At 40.7% G+C, this 23,384-nt stretch overlaps 1 protein-coding gene across 2 annotated transcripts in view; it reads right to left on the reverse strand.

Annotated features, from left to right (window-relative positions):
- Positions 1-23,384, reverse strand: part of rbms3 (RNA binding motif, single stranded interacting protein) — a 379,413-nt gene that overhangs the window by 15,660 nt on the left and 340,369 nt on the right. For both annotated transcript variants that reach the window (XM_042506228.1, XM_042506229.1), the window contains 2 exons: positions 22,696-22,746; positions 3,693-3,803 (listed from right to left, as the gene is read on the reverse strand). In XM_042506228.1, coding sequence (XP_042362162.1) covers positions 3,693-3,803; positions 22,696-22,746 — 162 coding nt within the window. The remainder of the gene's footprint in view (positions 1-3,692; positions 3,804-22,695; positions 22,747-23,384) is intronic.

The raw sequence follows: 23,384 nt of genomic DNA on the forward strand, positions 1-23,384 counted from the left end.
TCAATATCTGGTGGTGAATGCATGCAGTGTAAAACAAATGATACGGCAGCTCTGTGGCAGCTCCGTGGCAGCGCACATGTGGCGACAGCCTAAGAAGGTTTGGCTTTCTTGAAAGGAAATGTAAAATCCGTCTCTTACTCAGTGTGTACTTTGTGTTAGAACCAAATGAACAATGTTCCCCACAGATAAAAGGCCTCCGCGTGGTCCTCCTGACCCAAACCTGCTGTGTAATGGACACCTGCCGATTTCTCTCTCAACGTTTAACTTTCTGTCTCAAAGAGCAGATGGAGACTGTTAGATGTTCTGCATTGCTGATTGGTACGATGAAAAGGAATAACAGCAAATATGCACCTTTTTATTAACGGATTCGTCGTGTTTGAGTTTTCATTTCTCCTAAGGAAATGTAATATAGGTTTGGGTTTATTGACCCCTGAAAAACCGAAAGTGTGGTAATGCTACTTTCTGCATTTATATTTTTATCTTTTTTATTTTAGTCCAGTAGGGCTGTACCTAATATTTCGAAGCTTCATTCATATCGTTGACATGCAAATTCTAAATCAACATTCGAATGCTGCAAAGCTTAATTTTTTCCTTTTTTTTGCATGACCATTACTTTGTTTCAAGCCTTGTAATTCTGCACAGATGCAGATAAAGATTTGGCACTTACATTGTAAGGTTTATATAATTTGTAGCATTAGACTCCAGTGGTGGCTGCATAGGATTGTTTCCAACGTGTGATCCAAACATTTCTAATAACTCCAGGGGCCATATTCACAAACGCTCCCAATTTAGCCTAATTTTTTAGCCAGGAGTCCTAGTTTATGAGTAATTTGGGAAAGGCCTCAGAGCAACTCTAAGCAAGGAAGGGACAGAAACATTTATCTCAGAGAGGAGGTGTGGTTAACTTTATTGCAAGGTGTGATGCATTCTTTTAAAAGGTGTGATTGGTTGTCACAGAAAGGCCCTTTTGTGGGCCTGCAATTTGTGGACACACAAAGGAAATGAAATGAACTGCGTCACAATATGAGACTCTGAAAAGTGGCGTTTGTGTGATGTTACTGCTGCCCTGTGACATGTTTCCTGTTGCCAAACACCTAATATTTTTATCACTTTATTTCTGGCGTTATATATCGTTACTGTGTTGGGTAGGAGATGTAAGCACATCTCTAATGAGAATGACTACAAATAGTATCCCTGCACCATCTAATCTGTAGTATTTCATTAACTCACCATCACCCAGGGTTCGGAGAATATCTCTCCTCTCCTCTGCTTATTAAGTTCTCCTCGCTACTCCTAACAATATTTTACCTCGAGAGCTCTCTTAAGGGCAAAAACGCATTATGGCAGACCTTCATCTGTATCAGGACCTAGTCTTAACTTTAAAGGGGAAATTCATGGAACATGTAACATTTCTAAGAATTTTATTAGAATTTTGTCTCTAGGAGCAACTAGGAAGCTTTATGAATACAACCTCATTTCCAAACTTTTCATGTTTTTATCTAACAAAATATTCAGCTTCAATCTATATTTGTTGGTGGTTGGCCTTTTAAAAACATAATTTTCACTGTGGTTAAAAAAACCAAGAAAAAAACAGTGTGATCTCCCGCTTGCCACACACAAAGGGAGGCGCGCACTTGTTTAAATGAGGGTTGAGCAGCAATCTACCAGCATCAAAGTTGATTTCATATCAAAAGACTAACTAATTTATTTGGTTGAATGACATTATTCAATTTGATTTTTTTAAGGATGATTACTTAAAAAATATGACAACAGACATTTAAAGCTTCATTTAAAAACCTCAATAGAAGCATCAAACGTAAAAAAAGTAACATTCAGTACAGCCTTAAAATCTAGCAAATAAGCCATTATGATGAATTGGTGAGTGTGCTTTCCATATGAATGGTACTGTACAAAAGATTCATCAGAGCTGAGTAAATTGCCGTATTATTATTTCACTAAACCAACATAATTTCACTGACAGAGATGTGGCAGTTTATATAAGATAATATTAAACTTGAATCAGTTCTTTACTGCCATATCTTTGACGGTTTATACAGCAGCCTTTTATTCTGCCCTCACAGCTTGTGCACTGTCGGTGGAGAGCTATGTGGTGATTTAAACACACTTTCAACAAAGGTTGGAGACAGGTCTTTGAGTTCTTTTTACAAGAAGCAACTTTGAAGCCGTGAAAAAGCACTGGACAAAAACAAGATGCCATGAACAAGACTTAGGCCAAAGGCATTGTAACAAGGACGCTGGATTCACAGTGGTATATACCTGTCAAATTAGTTACACTGTCCCTAATGCCAGGACTGAAGAAAGTGACTCCAGTGAGAATTCAACATTGAGTTTTCACGGGAAGTACAACACAGTAATAATCTCGTAAACCTGACATAGAGCCTGTTAATCTGTGGTTTTAACACATTAACAAGTAGAAAGAGCTAAACAAAGCATCAAGATGCAACCCTAACCCTAACCCATTATGACCCGATCAAACCATTTACCGAGCTGGTCTGGGACACATTTAAGAACATATCTTTTGTAATGTAAAAGCTAATGCATCCCTGACAAGGACTCCGTCTGCAATGAAGGATGCGGTGGTTGTTTTGGTGACAATGTGCTCACGCTCTGTAACTTGTCCATTTTACGATGAGTCACAAAAAAGATGTCCATCACCCGAAAACTTTGCATTTCCAACTTTAAACACACCCAACATGACGTTTCCCTACAGGCTGCCCAGATTTTTGGACACTGCATGATCTCACCACCTGACCTGTTGCACCATCAGCTGGTCTCAGACCAGCACAACCACCCCGATGCCCCACTAGTCCATTTATAAGAAAAAACTTTGGACAAGAAACCACAAACCGCTACAATTGTAATATATCCCTCAAATTTAATCTGTTAAGTCTTGAAAATGTCATATTTTTCTCTCTAGTTAAAAAAAAATCAACAACAGCTTGTTCCCACCAAGTATAGAGTAAGAGCTCTGATCTGAGAACTATAGCAGAAAGCCACACACACACACACACACACACACACACACACACACACACACACACACACACACAGATTTTTGTCATTTTTCTATGAGGCTAGGATGGTGGTAGAAGAAGAATTAAGAATGCAAACATTAATTTTAATTTTACGGACCATTGTTAAACAACTACAACTGTTCTGTAAATACCATAGGCATCCTATAACTATCTACAGATGCAGATCCCTAGAATTTTCCCTCCAGACCGAAGGCTTTCAGCTGCCAGTCAGTTCCCAGCCAACTTCCAGCCGAGGACCGGCCAGGGTCCGGGCAAGGTTGCAGCTGCATCTGTACATCCTGTACAATATTTTATAGTGCTTTTTGTACGTAATGCATGTGCAGTCTGTGTTATTGTTCCCAGCAGAGTGGGAATAAAAATTGGCTTGTAGCTACATTTCTGTATAATGCATTAGATTACAAGTATTGAAATTCCTGTTTATTATACGTGGTGCCTTTTTGACTGAACATAAATTTATAATATGCAGTGTAAGAAGTCCAAACTATCATTGCTTCTCATAAAGCTTACTGCTTTGATTGCACAGTGCTAAGTTTATAACTTGGAGGATCTCTCTTCTGCTTTCTGGCAGCCTGACAGACTCGGTGTTTGTGTTTTGGTATGTGCACGGCTCATTGTAGCACAGCGAGGAGTACTCACACTTCCTGTAGTGCCCAGGGACAGATGGTTCATCTGCTGGGTGAGAGGGCCCATCATGCTGGCAGGCTGCATGGACATAGTGTGGTCCATGGCTGGCGTGATCACTGCACCCTGGTGGAACGAGAGGAGAGACGAGGAGAGAGTGAGGCAGAAAGAAAAGAAAACAATGCAGTCTGTGCAGGTTGTTTTAATCTTTATTCTGCTTTCTATTAGCTTCTACAAAGTGGCTGTAGAGGATCAGGCGTGTTGGGGTGGGGATGGTAAAGGTTAAAGAAAGCGAGGGAGGAAGAGAGAGAAGAAACGGAAGAAAGTCAGCAGGACAAAAAGGAGAAAAGTAGGAGAAGAGGGTGAATATGTCAAACACATAAAAGTAATGAAAACAGAGGGAGGGAAGAAGGGTGGGGCGCGGCCAGGGGTGACACAAGGACAAAGCAGCCAGAGAAGAAGAAGCGAAGAGGGACAGTTTCGATATGCAGCTACAGAACGCGGGGACATTTTCGAGATCAATACCCACTATTGTCTTTGGTCCATCAAAATAGTCAATATCTGCTGCTCATGTATCAACAGTATGGGTTTGTGCGGTTCATTGATTTCTGAGAGAGGATGCATTCTCTCCGTCCCTCCCTCTCCGCCTCACTCTCCAGCCTCCCCTCTTGGTATAATGCGCGGCATGTTTTCCCTAACGGGCGGATGAGAACGCTAGAAGCTTCTTTTTCACGGTGCAGTGGAACATGAGGGAAAGTGATGAAACCATTGTTGCTCTTTCATCCCTTGTCATGATAGCTCCATTTCCCCAGCACTGAAGCCTCGGGAGGAACGTGTTCAAAACCAAGCCCTTTTCCAACGCTCTTCTCACTTTGTGTGTGTCTGTGTGTGTTTGTAGGTAAGCCTGCAACACACTGTGTTGAACAGCATTAGTGCACGAGTGTCAAAGAGACTGACAGTGTGTGTGTGTGTGTGTGTGTGTGTCTACGGGCACGCAGCTCCAGAAGTGTACGCGAATGTGAGCGTGCATGTGCGCACCCCACTGGTGACTCTGTGTGGGCCTATTGGAGAACAAACTGTGCAGACACAGCCTGTCAGAATCGCTCTGCTTGTCTACTCTCTGCATTCACAACACAGTCAGCTAACTCTCTCTCTCTCCTCCCCCTCCTCGACACCCGTCTCCCACTCGATATGCAAGCTTCATGTGATCCTACCCGGAGTTTCACCTCAGCACAAAAAGAAAGAAACTGGGTTGAATGCTAATATCAGTGATGGAGGAAGTGTTACAGTCGCACCAGCTCTTTGTATGTCTCATTATAATGTAGTCAGTGTTTAATAAGTGCTGATGAAAACGTCACTAAATTAAAACAGGTTGCAAACACAAAGATCTTACTTGCAGTCAGGATGGATAGAATCATTTTTTTTGCCCTGGGGTTTGCCTCTCAGGCTATATAGCCGACCACTGCCTTATAAAAACACAGCAATGATAAATAATATAATAAAACATGAGTAGTTGGTAGTACTTATTTTCAACCAGGGATAAACTTAGAATTCAAATTTTAAAAAAAAGTAAAGTTTAACACATAAAAACACAGCAATAGTAAAAAATATAATAAAACATGATTAGTTGGTAGTACTTATTTTCAACCAGGGATAAACTTAGAATTCAAATTTTAAAAAAAAAACATAGAGGTAAATGAAATTATATTATTAAATACTATAATTGGCATTTTGGTAACTGCCAGGTGTAACTGATGTAATGCTAAATGGAAAGACTCATGAATGCTTGCTAATATAAGACATAATATTAAATATGTTAATACGTATTTACATTTGATTAAAATGCTTTTTGTTGGGTTAATTGACAAATTATTCTGTTAGATTGGCATAAATAGATGTTTCTCTCATTGTAAACTGCATGAATATTACTTATTCTATTACTAAAAAAAAAAAAAAAAAAAACCCCCAATGCAAAACATACCTAAAAAGGTATAGCTCATGATGCTACACTGAATTTCTGTTTATGTATTTGGTGTTTTTTCTTTTCTACAGATGACTTAAATCTTTACTAATGTACCGAAAACATGAAATAAGTTTTAATGGTGCAACCTTATTAGACTTGTTATTTATAAATAACTAAAACAGTAACCTCTTCATTAATAACACTGACCTCTGTAAATGTCTGAATATGTACATTTAGTTTAAGTAATGCCTTTCATTTGATATGATTTTTAATGTCTTACTTGCACAAGTCTTTATAAGCTGCTATTACTTCATCTTCTGTCCTATCTAATAAAGGCAAAAATGCCCCAAAATAGTCTTTAAAAAAAAAGGAACGACCTTTCATAAAAACTAATTTAACGGCAGCAAATATAAAACTAACTAAAAAGTGTATAAACTGATCTCATGTTGTATCTATTCTGTGTGGAAAATCTGAATCTGAAAAAATAACTAGCTCAATAGCCGCTCCAAAAAATATAAATATCTAGTACTTAGCTCCATTTCACTGCTGGCTGTGATAGACGAAATAAAAGGTAAAAGGAGAGGGGAAACAAGGAGACAGAAAAAAAAGACTGCGGGGACAGGAGAAAGATGATTAAGGAGTGAGCTGATGGAGGTCATGAGGAAGACGGGAGCGCCGAGAGACGGACAGAGGAGAGGGAGGAGCGAGAATTAGAGAGAAAGGCTGAGGGACACACAGCAAGAGAGAAGACAAAGAAGGAGAAAGATGAAGAGAGGAGGCGAGGAGGAGAGAAGGAGAGAGACAGAGAGGAGCGAGAGGGAAGCAGCAGGAGCTGTGGGCTACCTGTTACTGATTCAGCCTCTGACAATGCCTTTATAATGGGAAAGGGAGAGCAACGGAAAGGCTTAATTCACAGACGTGTCAGGGAGAGTTAAGCCGATTTGTGATTTCGATTTTCTGTGTTTGTGAGACTGTGTGTCTGTGAGGGAGGGGTTTTTAGTGTGTGTGTGTGTGTGTGTGTGTGTGTGTGTGTGTGTGTGTTGTTTGTCTGTCTAGGGACACTCTAGAGATGAAAAGAAAATGAGGCGGAGACGGACACAAATAGACAATATATGTTTTTGATTTGTCCACTGTGTGCGAGAGAGTAAAATAATGGATGCCACAGATGCGTTACAAATGTATGACACGATGTTTACAGATCTCCTCAATGTATGCACATTTCAGTGTGTGTGTGTGTGTGTGTGTGAGAGAGAGAGAGAGAGAGAAAAGCCCATCTTGCTTAAGACGGTATTGATCCGGCTCTAGACAGCAGACAGATGATATCAGCACCATGGTTGTTAAATACGTTGATTTACACTCAGCGAGCAGAGACAATGTACAGTAAATAGGAAATCTTGTAAAAAATCTAACAACCTGCAGTGTTTTTTAATGACCGCTCATTACAAGTAAGCAGCAGCACTCGGACTGATGGAGCACTGATCGCTATCAGCTGATGTTCATGACTTTGTGTTCAGAGCTGCTGATCAGAAATAACAATTGTAAAATGGGGAGAGCAAATACATAAATGTCACACAGATAGAGTGTTTTTACTGCATGAGCCATTACAGCTAAAGGATCTCCACCACGGCCCGTTTAGCACCACACAGACTTAAGATGCAGTCCAGCACAGGCAGTGTGTTTGGGTGGCTCGTATCGAGCTTTAAAACTGAAGTATTTGTTTTTCTGCTGCACAGGATTTCACCCAGTTTTTTGAATGTGGATAAAAGTTTTTGCCTTTTTGTTTGCGGCTATGTGACTTAAATAGACAACAAATCTGCTTTGGTCAAAAGGGAGTTATGAATTTTGAAATAAAGATCAAAATTTCTCATTTTGGATGGTGTAACAAGACACGTAATAAAGCACTGCTTAAAGTAAATATATAATAATCTTCATGGACTAGCAGTGTATCATTTCGAAGTGAAAAAAAAATAAAGGAACCTTGCAAATGAAGAAAATGCTATGTTTTTTAGCCCGTTTTCATTCCCGACCCGTCAAATACCGCAGCTTGGTCAGTAATTTTGGTTTCAGACGATGCAAAAAGGTACATTTTGCTTCAGTCTGAAATACGAAACAACGGTAACATATATTACAGTAATAGAAGGAGCTGGAAAGTCCTAATAGGACTGGTGGGAGAGGTGGTGGATGGTTATAACAAACCCTGGACTTTGTTTAGTATCAGGTTACAAAAACCTAATCAGAGCATTTGACATGACAAAGTTGGTACCAATGGTTGCCTTACACTGTCTTAAAATGAGTGTTCTTCATCCTCTTAAAGACAATGCAAAGTCAATGTCGACCAAGATCACAGCATTACTAAAACCATTTACAAAGTGCTCATCAGAACATCGTTGTTGGCCCTGATGTTTCACTGCTTGCAAAACGACATCTGAACTGTTCAGAAATTGTACACAAAGTCACTGTAGCTTGTTAAGCAGTGAGAATAAACACAAAAAAAGTTTTCAGAGTGAATGTGCTTTTTGACAAGTGAAATGTGAAATTTTGAGGGAAAAAAAGCCAGGAGAGGCACATTAAAAGCCTCAAAAACGTCAAACAATAACCGAGGCTGTATTCCATCCAAACAAAGCATCACTTGTGTTGTCCACATGAAAGAGGACCCGCACTTGACTCAACACATTCCTCGCAGTATTTGACAGTTGGTTTCTCGGTGTGGGGCTCTGTGGTTTGGATGCTGATGCTCGTGTGTGTATGTTGGTGTGTTTAGTGTTGGGATGAATGTGACACGCAAGACTGCAGGAGACTTGCAGAGGTGCTGCGGCTTTGCGTAATTCTGCTAATGCATTGGTAGTGCATTAGACAATTCTCCATTTCCACAGAAACAGACTGAGCTTGTTCACTTTACTGGAAATCCTGGTGTTATAGAACATCTGCTGATGATTGACTGGTAACTATATACAGTACAGAATGCCAGGGAGCCTTAATACTGAAGGCTTGCCCACCTGTAGGCACTGAAACCGTATTCATAGAAGCCAAAAAAATTATATAAGTTACTGGATTTTAATAAACATGCATTTGTCTTTAACCCTTTGAAAAACATGGAAGGAAGGCGATGAGTAACTTAACAAGAAATGACCCAAAAAATCACTAAAAAGGAGTAAAAGTTACAAAAAAAATAACCTGAAAATTAGCCAAAAAAGTATAAAACAAAAAAATAATTCCTAAGTTGTTTTCTTGTTACCTTTTACCCATTTCTTGTTCATTGCCTTTTTTTCATGTTTTTGAAAGAAATCAAACCGATTTGCTCAGGTTTCAAAAGATTGCTTGTGAAAGTTGTCTTGAATGCAGCACAAGAAAACTGATATTGGTTCGTTTCTCAAAGGGTTAATCCATATTTATATGCTCTTGAATCATCTGAATTCATCACCATCTTGGTCTGTATTTGTGCTGAACAACAGCCACCCAGCACTTCACCCACCTCGACTGCGACCACTTTTCCGGCGCCCTCAGGCACCTTTCTGTTGGTTAAGCTCTAAAAGGGAGCCAGCATCTTGGGTCTTTCACCCTAATCCTCAGCCTGAATCCCACCTTGGGGCTACCAGACTACCAGGGCTGCCCTGCTTTTACTGACAGTGTGTCTACAACGTGCCGCAGACTAAGCCAGGAAGTCGTAGCGCGCACTGATGAATAGCAATGACTGAAGCCTCACAAGTTGACATTGACACAGATAGCGGCTTATCTTGGCATTTACCATCATGTTTAAATTATAAATTTTATTTTTTTTATGGTTGTGGTAAGCATACTTCCAACCCAGACAAGAACCTACAGGGAAAACGGGGATTGTTAGCGTGGAAATGAAGCAGCTGAGGGGCCACAACAATGTATGTTAACAGATTAGCATATGGAGCCGCCGGAGGATTTCTCACCTCTGGCAAAGATGTTTATCTTCTGTGTTACTGTTTGTCCTCCACAATGAGATGACAACAAGAGGGATGATGGATCAGTCTCCTGCCACTTATTGATTAATTTGTCTGTCAATCATGTGCAGCAGTCCAGAGGACACAGACTGAATTACAATAAAACGTTTCAGCACTGAAATCAACATTTTCAAAATTACACCAGCGAAGGTCTACATTAAACAAAAATGACAGTGCTGTCATCATTTCAAAGGAAGATTGATTAAAATTACACTCTGGTGCTTTATACCACCTTCAATTATATAAACATCATAACAATAAAATAGTTAAAACCCTCATGCCTGTAAGGGACATTAGGGACTTTCTAGGGTCTATTTTTGCATAACTGATTGTGGTAAAGGTGTGCATTTTTTTACTCAAGTGTTAGAAATGTGTATAGATATAACTAGAACTGTCCTTATTAGTTGTCCTTAGTTCAAACCATTGCCGACTAGTTGTGGCACCTATATGATATTATTTTAATTGTTTAAATACATTTTTGGACCATCAGACAACTGTTTGAGTTCCAGGGCTGAGAAACAATGTTATAAGTAACGCAGTTAACACCACGATACATTAGGAACATACAAAACCGTAATAATAATGAGCCCACAAAACATTAACAAGATGTAATAAAAATACCTGATTGCAAGGTCTGACCACCAGCTTCTTCTGTTTGTCCACTCCAGAAAGTCTGATAACTAGAAAACACATGACTGCTTCATATGCATGCCGTTCTGCATGTTAAGTAGCCATGTGCTTTCTTGCTATCTGGGCTAAACCTTTGTATTTATGGTTGAGTTACTTCAGAGCATAACGTTAGCTTTGGCTAGCTAGCTGATGAAAGCATTTGTACAATTGCAAAAAGAGCATTTAGTGTTGACTTTCCCAGAACAGGATATAAAATCATTGAAGACAACCTGCACAATCAGGGGTGCATCTGTTGATTGTGAGCATATATACTCAGGGTCGTGCAGGACATTAACTCGCATGCAGGTGGAGTACACACACAACCCTTCACTGCAAAAGACTCAATGTTACATACTATATATATATATATATATATACCAGAATTTTATACAACGGCTGCCCCTTGAAAGTTGGAGGTTGATTGAAATTCCTTCCAGTGGAGGAGTTGTTTTTTTCTCTGCAGTGTAGCCTACATCTGGGGACATTGTGGTCCCTAGATTTTGCTGTGGAGTGAGTGCTCTTGACTTTGACGCTACTCTTTGATACAAAGCTGCAGACACCATGCAGTGGCACAGAGGAGGAGAGAGGCCCTCTGCTTATAAGTGTCAAATCTACAACTCCCACCAACTCTATACAATACAGGCTCTGACTTTTGTGATGTCTAGTGTTGACAGAAATGTTGTTGCACGTTAGCTTGTTTACTATATTATGTGAATGCTGCAGTGAACATGCACTGGAGTCGGGTACAGCCCTACTTAAACCCAAACTGCAAGAACTTTTTACGCATATAAGTCATCTGATCTTTATCCAACTTCTAAGTCCGACTTCATGAATGCTCGAGTCCAAGTCGAGTCACGAGTCCAGAGAATAGGGGTTTGAGTCGGACTCAAGTCCGTGTCGAGGCCTGGAGTGCTACATCACTGGTATGTGCACATTTAACTTGGCCAATAAAGCATAGTCTGCTTCAGAGAGGTGAAAATAGGAAACACATCAAAATGAGGGGACATATGTCACTAACTGTCCCTGACAGGGATTGTTCATGACAATGCCGTTGCTTTGTTGTGCACAAATTAAATCAATCCCTATTGTGACTGATTAGGAGTGTAAAATGCTCAGAGTAATGAGATTATTACCAAAAAGAAACCACTAACTTGAGGAGGACAAAATATCTGGATGGATTTGAACTGTGTTTGTGTGTGCGCATATGCGCGTGTACGAGAGAGGATAAGGACGCTAGATGAAGCATGTAACAGTATTTGTCATGTCTTCATGGGAGGTCCATTCCTCTCCACGCTCGGATCAACCATTCTCTGACTGCCATTTTGCAGACAAATGGATCATTTCACACTCAAGGATCTCTCCAGAATATTTACCCTATTTACAAAACCAAAAAAAAAAAAAATTAGAAATCCAATTTTAGAAAAAAAAAAACAAAACACAGCAAGCTAATAAAGCCTGTCCACCAAAGCAAATCAGTTTTAAAATGTGTTTCTGCTACTATCGCAACATTTCTGGAGGTAATATCCAAAGGCTTACAGTGAAAGTGCAGCAGCTCAATCTCTCCGTCAGTCACCCTGTGGCACTGCAACAATATCTCTCTTATATGAATGCAACTTTAACCCTGAACAGACGATTTTTTGCTGGCACCGGCACAGTAGCTGCAGTTGTACTCAGAAAGGGCAGCCAGAAGAGAGAGAGAGAGGAGAGATGGAGTGAGACAAAAACTGGGAGAAATGTGAGGGAGATGTATAGGAAGAAGTACAGAGGAGGTGAGGATGGGAGAGAGGGATGAAACGATAAGAGAGAGGTAGAGAAAGAGCGGCGAGAGCAACTCAAGGACGACCATAGCCCCGTCTCAAATTCTGCCTCGCCAGTCAAATCTATGAGACCGACATAATGTTCCCCCTCTGAATCCGTGAAACGTTTTTCGTGTCAAGCGGGGAGATGGGTATCACACAGTGCACCGATTCACCCCTATCCGAGGAGGGCAGATAGTTATGGTTCAATTCTAAGAGGCCCAGCAAGCGGCCATTGAAAGCCGGAGCCAGGGAGAGCTGGCCGGGGTACAACGGAGAGGAATTCAATAATTCACCTTCAGTGTAAGAGCCAATGCATTGTAGCGTCTACACACTTGAAGCACATACAGTGAGGAAAAAGAGAGGATGGATAAGTCATAGGGGAAGACAGCAGTGCTGCGCTTGGCTGGCACTGCAGCGGCCCTGGCACTCTTTGGCAGTATGAAGTGAATTTGAGAGTGCTTGATTGATGATCCTGTGTGAGATTTAGCCTTAAAGGGATACTTTGCCAATTTTCAACCAGCTTTGTATCACAACAACGTGGGTAGTATGTATAGATAAACTGTGGTAGACTTCCCTCCATCAAACCAGTGGCTTGATGTCCCTCCTCTGCCCCCTGGCAAAACACTGACAAAAGATGTAATTTCAGACCATTCTCATTTTGAAGTTGTCAAATACTGCTGCTTTTGCAGTGCTTTCGGCGTAAGATCCTGACACCAAAAGCCACCTTTCGTGTACGCACGACATGCAGCTGGACGGCGTCAGTTGAGAATGCGGCTGGACGGAAGCTGTTGCGTACGCATGACACGCCGCTGGACAGCACCAGGTTGCCAGTAATAAGAAAGTACAAGAAGCAAGAGGGCGGAAAGGTGGGGCAGCGGATGGGTCCAACAGACTGGACATTCATGTGGGAGTCCGGTGTTCGCTTCCTGTCTGAATGTTGTGGTGATTTTTCTTTACATGTGCCTTCTTCCCCTAATCCATAACCATCCGTGAGAGTGTGTGCATTTGTTAATGTCCTGGCGTTGGTAGCCATGTGCTTTTCTTGCCTACATATAACCACATGCAGCATCATCCCAGTGTGATGGTCTCAAATTTGGACCAAAATCCTGTCAAATGGTAAACTAGACAGCGCTGATCAAATATAAATCAAGATTATATCACTCCACTGCCTATCTCTTGCCCAAAATGTTTTCAGAAATGTATTTTAATGCTCGGTTTTGCCGTAATGGCGAGAGTTTGTGAACAGAAAGTCGGTGTTATACTGCTTCCTGCACAGTGAAAAGGAGGCCAAAAAAAGGGAGATCAAACAGTAAAATTAAGCAGCGCTGATCAAATATAAAAGAAGATTCTGTTATTGAGCTGCATATTTCTTGCCTCAAATGTTTTTCAGAAACATGTTTTAGCTCATTGTTTCACTGTAACCAGAGATCCAGCCGACTGCCATTGTGTCGAATGGATGAGGTCCATTGTGTGTCTATCTATCTGATGCATTCTGGTAGTTGTAGGTTTTCTACCCCTTAAGCAAAAACACCCTATTATTTGTTTTCTCTGGTCATGTAGCTCCAATCCAAAAGTATTTGCGTCTCTACTGCTGAGACAGCCTCGTTTTACGTAAAGACTCTCTTTGTATTGGTGAAATGCTTCTTTAAAAATGTGTTTCTGCACTAAAACAATATGTGTGTTTCGGAAGTCGTGCATCTGTGAGCCGCATGTGTGCATTTGTCTTTTGGGGCTCCAGTTTTCGCCCCGTCTGCAGGCTCTGCTGACTTGTGTAGCGCTGACCAAACAACATAGCACAAAAGGCGAGCAGTCATGCTGCTCTGACATCCCACGCCTAACTGCCAAACAGAGCACAGCATTAGGAGTTCTGAGAGACAGTGTGAGCTGAGAAGAGGAAGGGAAGACAAGTGATAAAGTGAGGGAAGAAAAGAACGAAGAACAACGCCTGGAAGAACAGCCTCATTTAGCTGTCCACTTTAAAAAACACTGTCACTTTCTATCAAGTTCCTCTCCGAGTGCATCGCTCCCATTAATTGGGGATAAACAAATTTTGAAAACTGTTCTCCGCTCACTCTCTCTGTCTTCCCGTTAACAAAGTGCCGGCTCCTCTGCGGGGATGAAGTCCAGTTTTGTATGGATGGACTTGTCAAACTTAATCTAGTTAGATAAAAAACAAACACCTTTGCCGAAGCGGTACACGCTGTAACGCTGTCTGTTTACTGTGCAATAAGCAAACTCTGGGTCAAGTTGTTCTCAACGTCAGCACAGTTTGATTTACTGCCATTCAATATATCATCTGTTATTTCCTACAGTTTATTGTCTGACACTATTTCTAAAGGAGTTTACTGGGAGGCTAAAATACAGAAAAACATGTAGAAACACAGCATCAGCAGCAGCTAATTAACCAGGTTTTTCACCGTATATCTCTCTCCACTGACCTTTTATATCATTTTACCAACATGCTAAATTTATCCTTGTGAGAAGTATTGTACTTTTAAGGTTAGGAAATAATTTCTTAGCGAGTTCTTTATCCCAGTGGAAGCTCCTCACCCAGATAATTTATCATGATTGTCTTCATTGCAGCATTAATAAGGGAGGAGTGATTTTTTTTTAAGGCTCAAGCAGAAAGTGCAGATAACTCCAGTTTAGTCTACAATGCACTTCTGTGGCTTCTCTGGAGTATCAGAACCAGTCAGTCATGTCTCTTACTAAAGAATGCAATAAGTACGTATGATCCCATAAACAATCTTTACAGATGTTTATATTTAGAACAGTTTATCTCTGTTTATCAGTTGAATGCCATATATGTACATATATGTGCATATATGTGCATAGGCTGCAGCGGGACAATTCAGATTTGAAACATAGTTTTCGTCTCTTTGACGAAGTGAATGTTTTTTTACGGCTGAGTCTGAAATATCATACTTTATACAGTAATATGTTTAAACATTATGTGAGATTTTTTAGGATGTCAGCCTTAGTTTGAAACTGATATTATGTAAATAGCACTCTATTTCAAAGACTACATTACAGTATGCCAACACTGGCCACTATTCAGGCATAAATATCCCACAATGCAATACGAAAGACAATAATTACGGACATTGCCCAAGACAGCTCTGTTATGTTGGTAATGCTTCAAATTAAGTGTAAGTGTAATATCTTCCTTGGCTTGGCTTATTATATTTTTAGTCTCTTAGGAAGTTATGTGCTTAAACCATGCTAACAGGCCAAAATAACTCAACTTTCATACACTCAATTGCAAAATTTTTGATTTAATGTCAAGGTTAAACAATTTAACGTAAATACAACCAAGCGTTTGTTTCCGAAGAAAACCTGTCAGTGCAAAGTTAGCTTCTTAACAGTTAGAACTTTCCCTCCATCATGAGAAACTCATGGGGGTGCGCTCAGGGACGTCGCCGCCAACGTGTGAACTGCGAAACACCATTTTTTAAAGAACTGCTGCTGAAGTTCCAGTCAGTTTCACCCCCCTTTGCTACTGTGTTGCTACAATATTCCAGGTAATCTAACACGCGTGCACGCATGCACACATGCACGCACACACACACACACACACACACACACACACACACACACACACACACTGTTCTCCTCTATTCTGACATCTGACTGGCTTGCTGTGACCTCTTCCTTTTCCACGCTCGACCGCCTCCATATTGCCTGGACACCAGGAGCGCCATTGCACAACGCTCCATTGGTTTAACACGCGACACGTGGTGGGGCCCGCCAAACTGCAGCACAATCAATTGGTTTTTAATGCTTTGAGTAGGCCCCCGAGCTCTTGAAGCAAGCATGCTTGGGTAATTTGATGTGATTCACTGAGCTGGTGGCAGGCTGTGTGTGTGTGTGTGTGTGTGTGTGTGTGTGTGTGTGTGTGTGTGTAAGTAAGGGGCGGTCTGCTGTGTATGTAGCTGGTACGGGATATGAGCGCGGGTCATAAAGGGAGACAGATTGGTAGCTATGATCCACTGACGGCGATGACAGCTGGGGTTAGCAACTAGCAGCCGTTTGGTGACAGAGAGAGCCACCGGAACACAATGGGGACGGGGCCATGGGGACGACATGGCCACATGGCTTCTTCTGGCATGAAGGCATGATGAGATGAACACCACAGCACGATGCGGCTACTGGCTAGTGGCTACTGCCAATGGCTGAAAGAGGCCTAATGACATAAGGCTGGAAGACGGATGGCCGTCAGGCAGTCGTACGGGCTGGTTGGGAATAATCAGTATGGACCACACATATGGCTCTACATAACACATAGAGTGCACACAAACATGTATCTGGCAAACACGAGGGGTTACACAAACATAGACGACGAGGCTGTGTATGTGCTGACAGACAAACCATAACAACACATGACTGGAGAGTCTGAGAAGATACCAGAAGATGAAGAAAATGGTGTGTACATTTACATATACACATGCATTGGCATAGTCTAGACCAGTGATACTCGACTAACAACCCGTGGGCCAAATCTGGCCCCTGATTGGGTGCTGGATGGCCCCCCCGACCATTTTCTAATTCACAATAAAAATATGGTGATTCATACAGGGAATTGTTTTTTTTAGTATAGATAAGGTGCCAGAGTGCATAAAAGAGCATCAAAACAGAGATTGTTTATAAAAAAAGTACAGCTGGATGATCTCCTGCAACCCCTAACAGAGGTCCTAGCTAAGCCCCTTATGTCCTAAAATCCAATAATGCTAGGAACATCCTAAAATCCTGGAAATGTCCTAAAATCCAGAAACATCCAAAAATCATAGAAATGTCCTAAAATCTTGGAAATGTCCTTACATCCTAGAAATATCCTTACATCCTAGAAATGTCCTAAAATCCAGAAACATCCTAAAATCCTACAAATGTCCTCGTCCTTGAAATTCTAGAAAATTCTAACTCCTTTAAACGTCATTAAATCCAGGGTGTCTGGTAGATCAGTGGATAAAGCAGGCACCCCCATGTTTGAAGGAATGTCCTTGCTGCAGCGGCCGTGGGCTCGACTCCAGCTCATGGCCCTTTGCTGCATGTTGTCCCCGCTCTCTCCCCCTTTCACACTGTCACTGTTCTATCCAATGAAGGAAAAAAAAAAATCTTTAAAAAAAACCCATAAATCCTTGAAATGTCCTGAAGTCCTACAAATGTCCTAAAATCCTAGAAACATGTATAGGGCAGCCTCCTGTCATTTTGCAGAAGTGGCCCCCAAGAAAAGCAAGCTGAGTATGCTTGGTCTAGACACACAGAGATACATTGATGTGCACGTGTTTGCAGCAGCAAACACATATTCGCACACAAGTACACATCGCTGCACATGCTGACACCATTAGAAGTCAATCTTGTCATTCACCTTGTAATAATGTCTAACATCCATGTCACTGTCACAACAGGCGGACTCAGCAGCAAAAATAGTTTGCTTGTTAGTGAGCTAACTTTACTCCTGTGCGAAACACCAGGAAAGTGACTGCAAAGGCAGCAAGCGACGGCGGGGAAGAGAAGGCCGGAGAGTTAAGAAACCTGTAGGACAGGCAGGAGGTCGCATGGCTGAAAGGCAAACTGAGTGGCTTGGAGGGCAGCTGCAGCTGGGTGTGGTGTGTGTGTATGTGTGTGTGTGTGCCTGGCTGGTGGCCTGCTGCGACCAGATTACATGTTCACTGTCCCACAGCGGGAGTGGAAGTGAGATGGGTAGGACTGAGTGGTAAATGGCCGCAGCGGGGAGCCACGCGGCTGGTTGAGCACTCCTCCAGTGAGTGAGTGCTAGACCGTCAGCTGTTGAGTCCAGTGTTTCCCAATTTGTTCAATCACAGGGACTGAAGCAGGTGTCTTTTTGACTCAGGCTAACAATTCTACTGACACTGGCAAATATTTTTCGATAAAAGCAGCAACAGAACTAGGAAATATTAGAGAATTCCATTTTCTGGGTGCTTATCAGCATTTGCACCTCATGAACATTTTCTTGGTTTACTTTGACTATCAACAAAAAAACTGACCAACTGCCAAAGGAAACATAATTGATTAATGTAAGAAAGGGCTTTTCAAAATAGCCCCTGTCACACATGCACTGCAAACCTGGGATTACCTGGAGGAGCTGTATGTGAGAACGCAAATGTCTGAATCAATTAGATTAGACATTAAACAAACTTTGTCCTGCCGGCTTCTTCCTAGTACAAAGTCTGTGTAATGTCCAATTAAGCTGTTGTGTGAAAAGAAAATGTAATTGTCTGCAAAATGTATACCCAGCAAGTGGCTTGTTGATTAAGTTTTAATCATGATGAGGATCTTGCGAAATTGGAAGAAAACAAACGTGCAGGTAAGGAAGAAAATGTAATTTACGTGAAAAATGTCTAATTGGAAAAAACGATGAAACTCTGGACTTCTCTTGGTAAGGGCGGAAGCAGAAATCATCAGACAAATTGACAGAGCAGCAAGAGACTCTGACCACGCTGTTATTGGCTTCATGCGAGTATTTCCAGGAGGTGAAAACACTACATGTTTTGTGCTACATGTGCGAAATAGAGACTCCAGCATGTTTGCACCTGATGACTCCAAATTGTCTGGAGTGTGATGAAAAGACATTAAAAATCTACCTTTAAACTGGTGATAAAATTACTATATACAATTAAATAATAATTAGAAATCCTTAGTAATTATTATTCAGGTTTTTCACTTATTATATGGCTTTTAGGTAGATATTAATCAACTCTGTAGTGTTTGACATCTCCAGTTTTGTAGTTTGCAAATTGTGTTTTTATTTATATAACTTCACTGTTTTAACACTTTCAAAAGCCGTATTTCTAAGAGCGTAGTTGAAGACTGCAGAAGTTTGTTATTCTGAAAAGTACCACGCTGAGTTTCTTTTAGGTCTTGTTGTCTGCAAAGAATATCCACACTAATGAGTTAGTTTTATATTCTTTACTGTTAAAAACACATTTTAGTACCTCTGGCAAAATTTAATGGATGTTTCGGTTTTTAATCAGACAACAAATATGTATGTTTTTTTTAAAAAAAAAAAATGTTGTTAGAGACTCTAACAACCCACATGTTTTATATTAACCTTTTGAACTCATGTTCTCTTTAAGGTACCAACAGTACTGTTTAGAAAAAACATCCCACATTTACTTTCCTAATGTTGTAGCAACAAAGAGCATTAGTAGCTTTGTAAATTGTTTTAAGGTTGAGCTTTAATTGATCCTTGCTCCATGAGTGTTCTCATTTTGTTGCTTAGAGGTTTTTAATCTTTCTGCCAGAGGCTTTAATGTTTGCTTAAGGCTTTTCGTGGCCCCTGAAGCACATTCCGTGTACACTGTTCTTCATTGCTCTGAACCAGTCCAGGGCATATCTAGTTGATTCTTTACAATCTTGAACCAGTTTCACTGCTCCACTACTATGACATGCATTATAACACAATATAATAAACACATAAATATTAGATAATTTTCCTGATGCAGTTATATTATGTTTGGAAAAAAAATCATCAGCCTGAGGGTAACCTGAGTCATCTTTTGCTGAAGTTACCGCTAATAAATCTCACAGCTGCATAATTTAACTCATGCTGTATGATCAAAGTTCACTACTCTGTACTAATGATAAAATGAATATGCATACAGGTGAATAGGTAATGCCTGACTATAAGGATTTATGACATTTGAGAAATATCTTGCAGTTTTTTTTTTTTTTTTTTTATACAGATATTTTTATTTGCAGTGCAGTTTAACATGTTAAGACACACCGAACTATCAAAGAACTCCTGGCAACAAAGGCCCATACCCTGATGCGGACAGAAAAAAGGAGAAGTAACGCACAGTAACACAAACAGTTATAAAGCATATTTGCTCAAGAACTCAATAGCTAAAAAATTAATCTTGCCTTGTATAAGAAATTCATTTTGATGTCACGGCCTCTTGACTTGCTTGCCTCATTTCAGTTTCTTTTCTTGTTCGCTAAGCTGAACTGCCTCTGAAGACGATCCAACAGTCTGAACAGTGCAAAAAAGCTGACAGGGGCTGACTATTGCCAATAGTGCAGGACACATCGCCAAAACCTGGGGGGCAGACACCCACTGACGACCTGACAAATGGCTGACTGTTGGATTTGGTGTGTCAGGGCCCTTAAACAAAAACAGGGTTAGTGGGATAGAAAGCTCTTTAGGTAATGGAGAAAATTAGCACTGCAAGAGCCTGTCTGGGTGGGTTTTAAATGAAACTCTTGGAATATAAAAGTGTTCTCAGTAGAAACCTCTGGGTGGATTCTTGATAGGACCCTTAAAAGATTGAAAGGTTCTGGATAGAAACACCAGAGGGAGTTTTTGGTGGAACCATTACACCATAAAAGGGTTCTCTGTAGAATCTCTTAAAGGAGGTTCTGGGTGAAACCTTTCTCCTTTATATTTAATGGTAGGTAGAAATCTCTGATACCCCTTTTCCACCAAATTAGCTTTGTTTCTTGAACTGGTTCAGTTCAGAATTCTTGGAAACTTGGTGCTTCCCCGCAAATCAGCCTCAATTTTTACTAGTTTCAACTGGAACCATTTTAATTGAGGATGCGTCAACAACAGAGGGAGAGAAAACGGAAGTAGCAAAAAGGCTAATCTCATTGATTACTTGTGAGCTTTTTAATAAAAAAAAACAAAACAAAACAAGCATGGAACAACTATTAATATATCACTGCACACAATATTTTCTGTGGTGATTTCTCACTTATCGTTTCTGTTGTTGCCCTCCCCGTCCTCTTCCCAACCTGTAGAACATGACATCCTTACTGATGTCGTCACGGTTCTTCAGGTCAAGAATAGCCTGTGCATGCTTTCAAAAGGGATATTCAACCAAACCACGACCTGGCTATCTTCGGCTGCTCTACAAGGACTTTTGAGTTGTCGTGCGACATACAGACTGCCCTACATCTATCAATGGTGGTTGCTAAGAAACGTATTCTCCTGACCTGGAAGTCTACCAACTAACCCTGCTTTACACATTGGCTCAGAGAGATGATGTCTGTTATTCAGATGGAAAGACTACGTCTGGATAAACTTAATACACGGAAAGGGCTATTTTTGAGAATTTGGGGACCTTTTCTGGCTCAGTGCAACATAACTCCTCCTCCATAGAGACCCTGACTTTCTTGGGCAATTGAACAAGCATAGTATCTTTTCTTTTCTTTTTTATTTCATTTCTAGTCTTGAATTATTAATATTGTGGCATTTTTCATGTGAGGCTATTTTTCGTTAGAATTATCTGGCAGCCTTATTGTACTGTTCTGTGTTGTGTTGTGCTTTGCACTTTGTCTGGTTTGTCAACTGTCATCAGATTGAAAAGTGAAAATGAAATGAAATGCTCTCAACGGTTCAAAATTAGGTATGGGAACCAGAATCAAAGCTGTTCCACGTTGGTGAGGGAGACGTAAGGTTCTACAAGGAACTATGGCTGTAACTGAATTTGTTTTCCATACAAAGGTTTAAGTTTAAACGGGCTTCACGGGATGTTCAGTGTGACAGCAGCATTCACGTCATACAATAAACAAGCTAACGGCGCTAACGACTGACCACAAATACACAATAACATTTTTTCTGACACTAGATGTCAACAAATTTGCTGTGAGCTGAAAATTCACCACTTCTTCACTTTACGGTGCGGTCTCTTCCTCTGTGCCACTGCAGCATGTTCGCAGCGTGTAAGTCAAGAGAACTCACTCTGCTGCAAAATCTGGGGACCAAAACGTCCCCATGAGTACACTGCACAGAAAAAAAACAACTGATTTGAGGCAGTCTCGGTTGAATGAGGGTCTCCAACTGATGATTCGAGTCTCCTACTTTCAAGGGACAGTCCTACAACGATTCGCAGAGATTATCCAATGAGGACAAGAGAATAAAGTCTATACCTTTCTAGTTAGCACATTTAATTCTAAGAGAGTAGGATGACTGAACATCATTGGATGCAATCTCCTGTAATGTTCTCCTGTGGCAGACTGTGTTGCCAGTGAACTACATCTAATTGATATTAATTTTTTCCCTGTCTGCTGTCTGGGCTGGTAACCCAGAGCAACAGTCTACAGCCTTCTGTATTGTGCTGCGGTCTGGTAAATGATGCTGAATCGCTTCCTGGCACATCAAACACCTATAAACTCCCAACTAAAAAATAAAACGAAATGTGTTTGTATACTTACGAAAGATGGAAACAAGAATGGGATAATGTGCTTTTATGGAGCTGTGTGTAGTAACTGCAGGGCAAAAGTGGAGCAATCATTTAGCTATAAGAAGTTTTCATGTGGCACTATAATTGTATGTGAATGTATGCAATTGAGCCGGTTTGACATTTGACCTGCTGCAATGGAAGAATGTGGCTTAAACGTTTTTCCAGACTGAATATATTTTCTTGATCAGCAGTATTGCTCTAAATATAAAAACTAATCTTCCATGTTGTAAACTATTTTCGGCACAAACATGAAATAAACATTTTTTAACGAGTTCCTCCTAAAAGCTTTCAACAACTCTGGTGAAACACTGCGCAGAGAGGAGAAACTGAAGGGTAACTATACATTTCCAGCTAAAGGTGGGCCCCAATGGGGAGTCAAGGGCAGCTACTGCAGGTGAATGGTAGAGTACTTACTGTAGGTTGCATAACATATTGTTGATGAGGCATCCATGACGTACTCTGGACCTGAGGAGAGACACATAAAATGTAAAATGTTGGTGACAATATAAATTTTTGTCAATCTCAGTCAGATCCGAGTGGTATCCCACATAAAGCAATAAACGCTGTTCAAATATTCACAATATGTTCAAATACTCTCAAGTCTGGAGGTTTTAAAGTGATTGCGTTGGTTTTAATGCACCAAAATGGCTGAACTTTATACAGATTAAGTTGTGCCAAAGAATTACAGAAAGAATTTGAAAGTCTGGAGGCAGCAAATCTCCCTCCTGCCTTCTCATTATTGCCAACAGTATGACTTGTGCAGGGAGCCCATAAATTAGGTTCCTTCTCTATTATAATAATATTATTAATGCCGTACCCGGTGCTGTCGCAAGAGGGGTGAAACATTGTGAAAATTCGAGGGACAGACAGCTAAAGAGGACTGGTTTTAGTAGGATTATTAAAAAGTAAAAAGAAAAAGGAATTTAAGAGTGGTGGACAGAATTCAGAAGTGTGGGAGACATACAGACATGCATATTCCCAAACGTTGATGAAAACGTTAAAGAGACGGTGAAACAGTGACAGAGACAATGATCAAGAGACTGGGGAAAATGGAGGAACAAACAGAGCTTTTAGATGTGCTGGAGAGAGGAATTAGACAGCTT

Source organism: Plectropomus leopardus, chromosome 18 (assembly GCF_008729295.1).
Source record: "Plectropomus leopardus isolate mb chromosome 18, YSFRI_Pleo_2.0, whole genome shotgun sequence".
NCBI lineage: Eukaryota > Metazoa > Chordata > Actinopteri > Perciformes > Serranidae > Plectropomus > Plectropomus leopardus.